General features: G+C 44.1%; 2 protein-coding genes across 3 annotated transcripts; one reads left to right on the forward strand and one right to left on the reverse strand.

Moving 5' to 3' along the window:
* The first annotated feature begins 1,543 nt into the window (after positions 1 to 1,543).
* LOC134227490 (uncharacterized) lies at positions 1,544 to 5,757 on the forward strand. 2 transcript variants are annotated; one of them, XM_062709021.1, is made up of 5 exons: positions 1,544 to 2,182; positions 2,272 to 2,511; positions 2,574 to 2,745; positions 4,648 to 5,402; positions 5,472 to 5,757. In XM_062709021.1, the coding sequence occupies exons 1-5, from the start codon at positions 1,804 to 1,806 to the stop codon at positions 5,639 to 5,641; spliced, it is 1,716 nt and encodes a 571-aa protein (XP_062565005.1). In that variant the 5' UTR covers positions 1,544 to 1,803; the 3' UTR covers positions 5,642 to 5,757. The 2 variants fall into 2 exon arrangements, with proteins under 2 accessions (XP_062565005.1, XP_062565006.1); XM_062709022.1 differs by having other exon boundaries at positions 4,648 to 5,407; positions 5,472 to 5,601.
* On the reverse strand, positions 5,681 to 8,585 carry LOC134227489 (N-acetylglucosamine-1-phosphotransferase subunits alpha/beta). Its single transcript, XM_062709020.1, has 4 exons — positions 8,231 to 8,585; positions 6,639 to 7,783; positions 6,372 to 6,573; positions 5,681 to 6,311 (listed from the first exon to the last, which is right to left on the reverse strand). The coding sequence occupies exons 1-4, from the start codon at positions 8,345 to 8,347 to the stop codon at positions 5,796 to 5,798; spliced, it is 1,980 nt and encodes a 659-aa protein (XP_062565004.1). The 5' UTR covers positions 8,348 to 8,585; the 3' UTR covers positions 5,681 to 5,795.
* Between the last annotated feature and the right edge of the window lie 2,387 nt (positions 8,586 to 10,972).

Below are 10,972 nucleotides of genomic sequence, written 5' to 3' on the forward strand. Positions count from 1 at the left end.
GAATCGAGGAACGGGCGTGTAGTTGTGGCGCTGGAGCTTGAACATACATCGGTTGCGGTGCGGCTAGTGCCACTGCACTGGGTGGTTTCAATTCTGATTCATTCTTCTTCGCTATTTTCGTCTGCAAGATAACATACAGCTGGTCATGCATTCTTTCAAATTTCATGTACTCCTGTCGATGTTCGTCGCGAGTCTCTTTCGGAACGATCATAGATATTTCGGAATGTATTTTCTCATATTCATCCGAGCATCTTCGCAGTGTATCCAAATGCAGCCGTAGAAGGTGAATGTTGACATCTTCCGGCTTCACACTTTCATTGATACGGATCAGCTTCTCGATCAGCAAATTGCGCCGATCAATTAACGATTCCATTTTGTACTCCATTATTCTTCGCTGCTCGGCAGCTTGCTTTGCAATTTTTTGCTGAGAAACTGACGGAACTTGATTCCAATCGTCATTACCCGGCAAGGCACTCAAAATGTTTCTTCGTGGTATTTGAACCACCACACGCGGCGTTTCAGGGTCCGACATTCAATCACACTTCAATTTATGTTTGCTGCTTACACGGTAAGCTTCTCAATTTCTCACTAATCTGTGTGTCTCTTTTGCTCTTTGTGGCGTGACCACTTTTTTATGCTGCTGGAGCTTAATTACACGCACACTGTTGTGCGAGTCACTCAGTGCGAAGACCGACGATCATAATTCCCACGCAGCTCGTATGGCGAGACTGCATTCCTACACGTGGTTTTCGATTCGCCCACTTTTTTATGCTGCTGGAGCTCAATTCACGCACACTGTTGTACCCCACACCACACTCACTTGGTGAAAACTGGGTGCTCACTCTATCAGCCGCTCGGGCATGTACTTTTCGTAGTTGCTGTAGGCTTCGCACGGCGAAGAACAGCTTTCACAAACACTCTTTGGAACACGGTTCCGAATCTCTTGCCCCGATGACAATCACTAACACATGTGTCTCGGATAGGTTTCTTTTGAACTGTTGTAGTGAATTAGCAGCACAGTGCTGAAATTCAAGATGGCGGCGAACTTGTTGTGCCAAGGACACATCAACAAAATCGTGGCGTAATCCAACTTCCGGTTCGGAACTACACCAGACACTAGCACATCACTTCCCATTCACCAAAATGGCGAATTTTCAGTTTTCCTTCGCACATGCTAACACCTCATGGAAGCGCAATTTTTCCACGAAACGACGCCAAAACGCACAATTTGTCACGGAAACGATCTCGACCGAAACTCTCAATACGGCGCGATTAAACTCCAAACTCCTGAAAATCCGGTCGAAACGGACCAAAATTAATGTCCAACGATAGCTCAAAACGCGTTTGGAATGGAGTTTATTTCTCAGATTGAAAATTAAACGTGACCGTCGTGTACAATGATTATTTATTAATCTCCTCTTTTCCGATACAGTGATGCCAGAACTCCAATATTATTTTAATTACACCGAGAAAGTTTTCAATTTAAAATTTATGTGTCTATTTTGCAGTTAATCCTCGGGTGTGCAAACAAGTCAAACTCGTTCAACACCTTTCAATACTTTCTTCAGACAAGACATAATTAGTAACACTAAATTTAAAAACAAACATTTCAAAAGATTCCTTGAGTTATCTATATTTTGTCCGGCACTGTATCCACCTATCACGCGTGTGTTAACCGAATGCATCAGAACCGCAGTATTTTGAATTGAATCATTCGGTTGTTCGGTCTCGACCGCTCTGCACCAAAGGCGTTTACTATTCTCCATCCAGATTTTAAATTGGCGCGCGCACTTCTTCAAAATCATGCCACGCGTGGGCGTTTCGATTATCTCTTCCTTATTGTGTCTATCATCGCTTGCACTCGTTCGGAGTGCTTCGATTTTTCCCACGAATAGTTTATCTATTTTGGAAGGTGCTGGCTTTCTAGCGTACCTTATCCCGGACCAGGCTGGCGATCCGGTGCAGTGGATGCACTGTTCAGTGAGTGTCGGTGGCAATAGTTACAGTCTAGATAGCGATCAAATCCACGTGGTTGAGGGACAGACCAAGGTGCAACGTTTCAATGTAACTCTTTGCGGTATTCGAGTGCAAAATATACACAAATCGCTCAGTTCATGGACATTGACGGCTTTGGATTCAGAATCAAAAAGTGTAGAAAGCAGACTGAATGTGGATGTGACCAGTAAGTGCACCTGTGTTAGGAATAATTCGAGGATTAGCGTGATGCTTTGATTGCTTTGTGATTTATCGCTTTATCGCGTTTTTCCATAGCTCCCAATCAGATTACTGTGCTGAACGTTACCGTCAGCGACACAGTTCGATGGTACATGGTCACTTGTCCCGAAGGCAGTTCGCGACGATATTGTCGTATATTAGACGAATCTGACCAAATCTACGATGGATGCTCAAAGTCGTTTGAAATTACTTGGACCTCTGCTCAGTTCCGTTGCCGTTTGCTCTATTGGGGCGATATGGATGAAACAGAGACTGTGATCAACGTGAGGGTGGAGAGTATGTAACATAATTCCATTCGACGTTCCTACGAGATAAGAATCCACTTTATTCATTTATAGAAAGCTTGCGCGATGTTATATGGTCAGTAGAAGAGGATGAATCACATGTCGTTATGAGCTGCCACTATCGGTCTTCGGTGAATCCTTGTCGAGCGGTATCGGTGGATAGTCGTAGACAGATGATGTTATTGGATGGTCATTTGGTGGATCGATACTCGTCGTACAACACGAGGTAAATGTACATCTACATTGGGATCGATAACATAAAATTAAGAAATGTTCTGCCTTTTTCGCATACTAGTGGTTGTGTGACAATGCGACCCGCGAATAAGAATAATTGGATAAATGAACTAGATTTTTTAGAGCTGTTCCTGGAACTAATTTGTACTGCATAATCCTTGGTGGGCGCGCGTTTATGTGTGTGTGTGTGTGTGTGTGTGTGTGTGTGTGTGTCTGTGTGTGTGTGTGTGTGTGTGTTTTTTCTTCCTAAGCAATGGAGGGGGAATCTGCTTAACAGACATCCTGGACATAAGACACGCCGGTCACATCGAACCCCCATGGGGTGCTTGCTGTTCACAGCTTTGCTGGAACAAATCAAACAAATGGGAGGTTCGTGCAGCATTGTGCCTTATGTCCCTCCAATCCGCAGCGTCGGCAGAGTTTGCTTCTGTCAAGGCCTTTGCAGTCCCATTGCTTGTGCCCCGGTTCCAGACATTTGAAGCAAACTTCGGGTCCCTCGTATATGCCCACCTTGACGCTCCCCAACTTGACTACCTTGGAGGCGTCCGCTGCAGATAGCCGAATCAATGCTACCTGCATCCCTGCCGGACCTTTCCGTAGCCTAACGGCTGCGGTGGGCGTCTCCACTTCACACTATCGCCGTAGTGATAGCTCTTCGACTTCGGTGATCTCGTCCAGGTCTTTAACCCTTAGATTCACCCCCTCACCTTGACCGTCTCGCCTAGGACTTCCTCCGCCAACTTCTTGTAGGCGGCGCCCTTTTGCGAGACGCCCGCTTCAGCTCGAGGATCATCTCGCCCATCCGGGTACGTCTTATTCGACGTACGTCGGCGCCGAGTTCACCGAGCTTGACGTCACTCCTCATCGCCTTCAAAACGTCCGAGTACTTAGCCTCGTCCGCCGTGATGACTAGGGCATCGCCCCTGGAGCGATTGGCGCCTACCCTAGACTTCTTGCTACCCTCATTCGCCTGGGCCTTCTTTTCGGCCCTTGACGTCTTCGGTTTCCTCTTGTTCTTGACCAGGGTCCAGAAGGCGTCATCCCCCTCTATTTCCCTGGTCTGGTGCAGTTGAGAACTTTCAGTCTGCCGTAACCCCTTACCACCGTCTTGCCTGAGTAGACGGACCTTTCCAGGTCCTTCCTCCCCAGTTTTGGAGGTACCTGGCCGGGGCTCAGCTTCAGCCCCACTATCCTTGTTCGGGTTAGTAACCCTCCGCGTTTTGAAGCGGCCCCCAGAGAGCTCATCCCCTGGAGACTGTCTCCCCCGTTTTTGTGTCTGCTCCGTTGGAGCAGTCACTCCCGACATACCCGCAAATACTTGAGCCTCAGTCTGGGTAGACTTTGGCACCACCGTCTTCGCTGGCACGCCTTCGGTCGATTCGACCTTGCCCGAGTCCGCGAATCCTTGGGCCTCACTCCACCGATTTCGAAGTTTCTGCAAGCTCCTCTTGAGGTCCTTGCTGATATTATGCTTCGATGACGCAAAGTCGATTATGGCGTCCAGCTGTTCCGTCGCCACTTCGAAGGCCGAAAGCCCATCGCGTTTACGGTTCATCGCCTCCACAAGCCATGGGCCGTCAATAACCCCTACCGACGTTTTTCTAGCCGAGAGGAAGGTTGAGTGACCCACGCTGGCGCTGCGCACTGAGCTGCCGACTATTGCCTCTGGCCTCCTAGGCGGAGACCTGAACAACCTCTTGCGAATGGGTTGTCGCCTACACTACTACCACTAATTGAAGAATTGACTTGGTTTTCCATTTTGGTCCCACGAGTTGCTCAGGAAAAAAGGTGTGTGTGTGTGTGTGTGTGTGTGTGTGTGTGTGTGTGTCTGTGTGTGTGTGCTTTGCACGAACAACACATACAATGCAATGGTGTATAACTACAATACTTACAGAATTTCACAAGGAATTTGCGCGCTGGAAATCCGCAAACCATTACTGAAAGAGGACTTCGGCATATGGCGTATCTATCTGGAGATTTCAGTGAGCGACTTCAGTGGCTGCGTGTTCGATCTGAGCGCCAAGCATGCGGATGTTGACGACGAAGAAGCTTCAACCCTGCCGTCGAAGTTGGTAGAAGTATTCCACGATCCACTCTCGTCAACAACGACAACGACCGAACTGAGCTGCGAAGCACCTTATGCGATCGATTATTGTTATCTGACGGGGCCCCAAAGTGGAAACTATGTGCCAGATAGATTCGACCGCTTGAAAACATTAGGGATATGTAACTTCAGGGTGACCAACATTACCAGCGGGATGTGGTCCTGTGGGTTTAATGATGCCGATGGAGCTGAGGATCATTTAAACTATTTCAATGTAAAAGTTTATGCGCAGCCTGGGAAGGCAATAACACCCGAAATAAAAGCCAGCAGAGGAGATGGAGCGAAAAAAATGCTTTGTAAGACAATTTTGGACCTATCAATTGAAGTATGCCGTTTTGTGAGTCCAACAGGAGAAGTGCATGCTCTATCTGACAGCTTTGTACCAAGCGATGAAGCAAGATTCAGATATTATGGAGACGGTCTACGAAAGGGAGAATGTGGTGTAGAAATAGCAAGAGTTGAACGAGAGGATTTTGGTCGATGGCAATGTGCGATAAAAGTAGAAGGAAATGATTACTCCATCAAGATGGATTTGATTGAAGAAGGTGAGGTGAGGGTGCCTTACGTTTCACCGGACTGGATTACAACAGTTTGATATACGTTTTTCGTTACAGTTATGAGCAAGACTGCAGTAGTGGCCATCTCGATCACCGTTTCAATTTTGGCTTGCGCAGTTGGAGGCTTTTTCGCCTATAAAAAGCTTAGCGCTAGACACCGCTTGCAATACCAGGTAAGATTGGGTAGTTCGACGGGAGCGTTGCCTACCACATCCACTGGAGCCTAGAAAGCATGCTTTTTCTCTTCGATGTATAAAAGAAATGTATTCATTTGATTGAAGTTTATTTCAGTGTTACACTTTCTTTTTTCATGTTCTAGTAAATAAATAAAAGCAAATATTATTCTACCTAAAATTATTCCTACAATTAATAGTGCAATCGTCATATGGTGCTGTAATCAGTTCGACTACTAAGGAACACCAAAGTTCGGGCAAATTTACCTTTGTGCCGGAAGCATAATAATTTGACACATAGCAAGAATGCAACCATGCAAATAGCATACACTCCATTGCGAAACAATGTTTTCCGGGCGAACCAAGCCCGATAGTCGTCGTAGTACTGAAATCTGTTACGATAGTTGTTCTCCAACTCAAATTGACTACGGACGGGGAAGAGCGAGAGATAGAAATCCTCCAGAAGTGCTGAGATCAATTGATTTTCATCTGGGTTATTCTCGGACAGGTTGTCATTGATGCAGTTGAATTTTTTGGGATTCTTCCTTAGTTCATCCAGAGCATCGACGACTTGTGTGATGTTCGAAGTCAGCATTTTAAAGTTGCTATAAATGCCTGTCTTTTGATTCACGTGGTATTTATACAGCGGGGTTTGCGCAAAGTTCATCTTCATCATTTCCGTTAGCTCGTGACATGCCAAAACTAGGTTTTTCGTGACTGTGGGCTAAAATTATAGTTTAGATTAAACGCAATCACTTTACATATATCCCTCTGATATACTCACAATGGTAGAATCTTCATATCGTTCATAAACTAAAGTAGAGTAGACTAGTTTCTGTTCAACCTGGTGCTCTAGAGGAATAAAGTTATTCTGTTGTAGTGAGCAGTTTGTCACAACTTCTTCAAAGTACCTCACAGCCGACCAGTCTAGAGGAAGATTGTAAATTTTGGTCAGCAGCGTCCGAATCTCTCTGTCTGACCAAGTGCTAAAAACCATAAAAACTCAAGATATTAGTTTTTAATTTTCTAAATGATTGCGTACAAAACCTACCCGGATCCATCTGTGTCGAAATCATCGAAAATCTCCGAAAGGCTTTTGTTCCGACTCTCGCTCATCAAGAAGTGGTAGTACGTGAATGCATATTGCAAATCGTTCTTCTCTCGAAATCGATGACTTTTGGTAACCGAGAATTCCTTCCGGAACCGTTGCAACATGGCCTCTATTATATTCACATTCAGTAGAAATCCAACGTGAGCAAGTACTTTGCGATTTTTATAACCATATGCGTGATTGAAAACTTTATTCGTATGGATCAACGAATGCGCAAAAATATCCTGCGAGTTTGATAGTTTCTCTTCATTGTTGTCATTTCTATCGTGATCAGAACTGGAGCTTTTCTTTGTGTTTGATTTACTGCTTTTCAGTTTTTCCTTGTTAAACTTTTCAACCAGTAGTTTGGTGGAAGAACCATTGGTTCGTTTGAACATCTCATAAATATCCCTTATATTATCTGCTTTTCTCGCAGTTCTAGGAAACGTTTTCGGTACATCGATGAATGTATCCTCTCCCTCGGTGGACACGTTGTAATCCTCTAATTCATGCATATGATTCTGATAGTCCGGATGATCACAATCGCCTCCGTCAAATTGGCACTCTTCCACATAGCAATGGCTATCGCACGATCCATCACCGACGAACATCCACGGACAATCTGTCGCACAATCTGGCACTTGCCAAGCCGTGAAAACTTTTACGCCTTCCGATAGCGTTATCAGATCATCTGGAAAGAGTGGTGCTCCCAAGAAGATGTCATCATTCAAATATAGAAAGTTCTTCGAAAGGCCCGGTATCTTGTGAATGAACGTCTCTATTGCGGCACTGGAGAATGTGGGCAATGCAGTATCCTCATCTGCTATGTCTGTGTGTTGAACGATTTGCACTCTGGAATTATCCAGATTGAGCCAGAACGGAATTTGTCCGTTGGTTACGATGTAGACTCTTCTGATCCAGGGCGCAAACTTCTCGAGAGACCTCAACGAGTACTTCAGTTCATTCTTGTCGTCATATCTTGCTTTATCTCTAACTAGTGCGTAAAGTTTAAGCCGATCCAGGAATCTTTGGTCGCTACCGTTTACCCACGTGTAAACCACGTCAATGGTTTCGTAGCATTTTGTACATTTGTTTATAGATGTATGCTGTGAAGAAAATCCGTACAATGATAAGTGATTCAACGTAACAGGTGAAACAGCAGGAAGAATAATATGATAGAATTTTCGTCAAGTCACATAGCCGATAAACTGCTTAACAATTAATGACTACTACTATATATTAGCATCTATTAGCCAACAATCTTGAATGCTGTCACAAATCAATGATCATATGAACAATGTATGAAACATCAAATTTGAAGCAATATGGACTTTAACTGGACCAGCACTAGGGCGATTTGGTGAAACTTTGGTTAATGGAGTAAAAATACAGGATGTTCTGTTTATCAGAATCAGTTAATAAGCACTGCATGAACATTTAAAAAAACGGCATTAATTCACTTAGGTACTTAGTAGTAAGCTGATCAGATGAAGAAATTAAAATTATGAGTAACTGTACCATAGAACTATAAAAATAGAAAATGTAATGCTTACCGTTATTAACAAATTAACTATTAGATACAATAAAGTGATTGATGCCAGAATTGTTACTAAGCAGCAACATCGAATCCGGAATTTACCGGTAAGTCGCGGCAGGAAGCAGAGTCTCATAGCAACGAACGCTATCTATCAATCCTAAATTGTAAATTTACTTAATGGTGAAGAAGAGCTCATCGATAGGTTGCACTTTCTTGTAGCCATTATGTCCATAAGTAATCTACGCCACAGGATTTGGTTTTATGTACACATTTTATATGAATATTAGAAAAAAAAATCCTATAGTTCAGTGCGAAAATCCAATTTTTGGCTGAAGTGAAAATTGATATGTAAACAAAGATGGACAAATGTCAAAATGCATGCACTTCAATACTAAATTTTCAAAACGACTTATCTGCTTTTGTAAACAAAGATTCAAACGTCGATTTGTCGAATCTGAGAGCACTCCCACGCAAACCACGTTAGCCGAAGGCTTCACCTATGTGTTGATGGTGTTGGTTTGCGTGGGAGTGTTCTCAGATTCGACAAATCGACGTTTGAATCTTTGTTTAAGCAGATAAGTCGTTTTGAAAAATTTGGTATTGACTTCAAGTGCATTATATATAAAGTAAAATTAACGAAGAGACACGCGTTGAAACACGGAGGAATAGGCCTTTTCGTGTGACACGGATGCCGAGGGCTGCCTTTTCATGTGACACTGCCGAGACTGATGCACTTAATTACAACCGCTGTACAGGCCCACAAACCCAAAGCTGTCACTTTCATAGAAGAATAATTATTGTCAATTGACGATAAAACAAGCTGATTTTAACAATGGGATGACACAAGACAATTCGGCACCAACATTTCAAAAGGGCGAAACTGCTTTTGTAAACAAGAGCTTCTCACGTCGCTGTTGGCCTAATTTGAGCCCACCCACGCAATCCAACACCACTGATGGAAACAGTAGACCCTCTTCTTTCATTGCATGGCGCTGGATTGCGTGGGTGGGGCACAAACAGGAGACTGAAGAGAAGGCTAATACGCCTACCCACCATTCATTCAATATGGCGTACAGTGGTGCAATTTATCAACAATGCCTGCTGAGTTCGATTCTTTTGTTTTGTATTTTTCTCTGCTCCTCTTTGCCTATGACGGTGCCTTTCAGTCAGAACGACAAAGCAGGAGTAGCTTAGCAAACTCGGTTTGCCAACAACGGGCTGAAGCTGATGATCATTCGGCACAAATTTCCTTTCATTGTCTTTCAAGTGATAGTATTCACCCATGCATTTATTGCCTGATTTTCTCAAAATTGCACGCGGCGAACCCTTCGTGAAAGGTACCACCGCGCTTTCTGCACCCCGTTTACTTGATTCTTATGGGTGAATAGCATTGCGGTGTATCGTTCGGCGCGGCCGTACCTTTCGACAGTCATTCGCCGCGTGAAGTTTTGTGCAAGTACCCATTTGGGAACATTACAAACGCCGCGCAGTGTATCACATCCAGAAAATCTGACAATATATAGGGCCGTCGCATTCACACAGCAGCGAGTGAACTGAATAGACTGTCAGTACGGGCTGCGTGTGCAATGAGAAGAGAGGCCTTTGTTTACTTTATCTTTGATTGTTGCTGCTAACCATTTTCAGTTTTCACTACTAGGAAGTGAGTGTGAAGAGGCAATGGTATCAATATCCAACAAATTTCAGTCACTGAGATTGAGAATTCGCACCACTGATGGCGTACAATGTTTTTGTTTTAATTTTGTTTAATTCATGTTAACAAAACTTCGGAAGTATCGACGAGTTATTTTTCGACATAAAGAAGCCATACAAACACAAAAGACTCGATGTACCTCAACTAATTGCAAGTTTTCGCCAGGAGAAATTAATTGCCGATAATTGGCACTAACTGCGTACGAACCAATCACCCAAAATGAGCGCTGCATTCGTGTATCCAGCTTTCCACGCTCGGTAATGTCGGCTTGTCGGTGTGTAAAAATCAATCGGTCACTGTACTTTTTGACACTAGCTGGAGGAAAGCTCACTGGCGTTCCTGGATGAGGGGAAGGGAAAAAAGGCCTTTTCGCCGGTGTGTTTTCCTCCAGCTAGTGTCAAAAAGTACAGTGACCGATTGATTTTTACACACCGACAAGCCGCCATTACCGAGCGTGGAAAGCTGGATACTACCCAGAAACAGGGTACCAAAAACAGAAGTACCAAAAACGATGTTGGGTAGAGTGCCATTGTACCGCGGATGACAGGCGTTTCACCCTCCTGGGCACAAATCAGCCCACCAGCGACGTGAAAAGATCTTGTTTACAAAATCAGTTTCGCCCTTTTGAAATGTTGGTGCCGAATTATCAAAAAAATACCCACGCTTTTAATCAGCCCACGAACCAGTTAATCAGCAGACCACACATACTCGTCTTCCGGATTGCGTCGAGAGATCCCTGAGCTTACCCAAGTAACCACCAAGTTACGAATGCAGCGATGCATTACTTATGTTTTATTTAAACATGTCAAAGTAATGAAGCATTATTTCGGTCGTAAAAAGGCCTTTTTCCACTTTAAGTCAACTTTAATGGCTGTATTATTTGCAATCATATATAGCTCCATGGTTACTTGGGTAGTAGACTGGTTGCTTAGTGGTTGGCCATTCTGTCAACATTTTTCGCTGCATGCCCTCCTCTGCCACCCGATTGCACCCGCCTCGGCTTGAACCTCATTTTTCTCGGTTCTGCATTGTTGGCTTTTCGACCGT

Source organism: Armigeres subalbatus, chromosome 3 (genome assembly GCF_024139115.2).
Source record: "Armigeres subalbatus isolate Guangzhou_Male chromosome 3, GZ_Asu_2, whole genome shotgun sequence".
In the NCBI taxonomy this organism is placed as follows: Eukaryota; Metazoa; Arthropoda; class Insecta; order Diptera; family Culicidae; genus Armigeres; species Armigeres subalbatus.

Excerpts from the sequence above, each read along its gene's own strand:
- LOC134227490 (XM_062709021.1), top strand. The coding sequence starts at position 1,804 with ATGCCACGCGTGGGCGTTTCGATTATCTCTTCCTTATTGTGTCTATCA. Across the intron at positions 2,183-2,271 it reads ACTGAATGTGGATGTGACCA|CTCCCAATCAGATTACTGTG; the intron begins GTAAGTGCACCT and ends GTTTTTCCATAG. Across the intron at positions 2,746-4,647 it reads TACTCGTCGTACAACACGAG|AATTTCACAAGGAATTTGCG; the intron begins GTAAATGTACAT and ends CAATACTTACAG.
- LOC134227489 (XM_062709020.1), bottom strand. The coding sequence starts at position 8,347 with ATGAGACTCTGCTTCCTGCCGCGACTTACCGGTAAATTCCGGATTCGA. Across the intron at positions 7,784-8,230 it reads TAGTTAATTTGTTAATAACG|CATACATCTATAAACAAATG; the intron begins GTAAGCATTACA and ends TTTTCTTCACAG. Across the intron at positions 6,574-6,638 it reads TTCGACACAGATGGATCCGG|CACTTGGTCAGACAGAGAGA; the intron begins GTAGGTTTTGTA and ends TATGGTTTTTAG.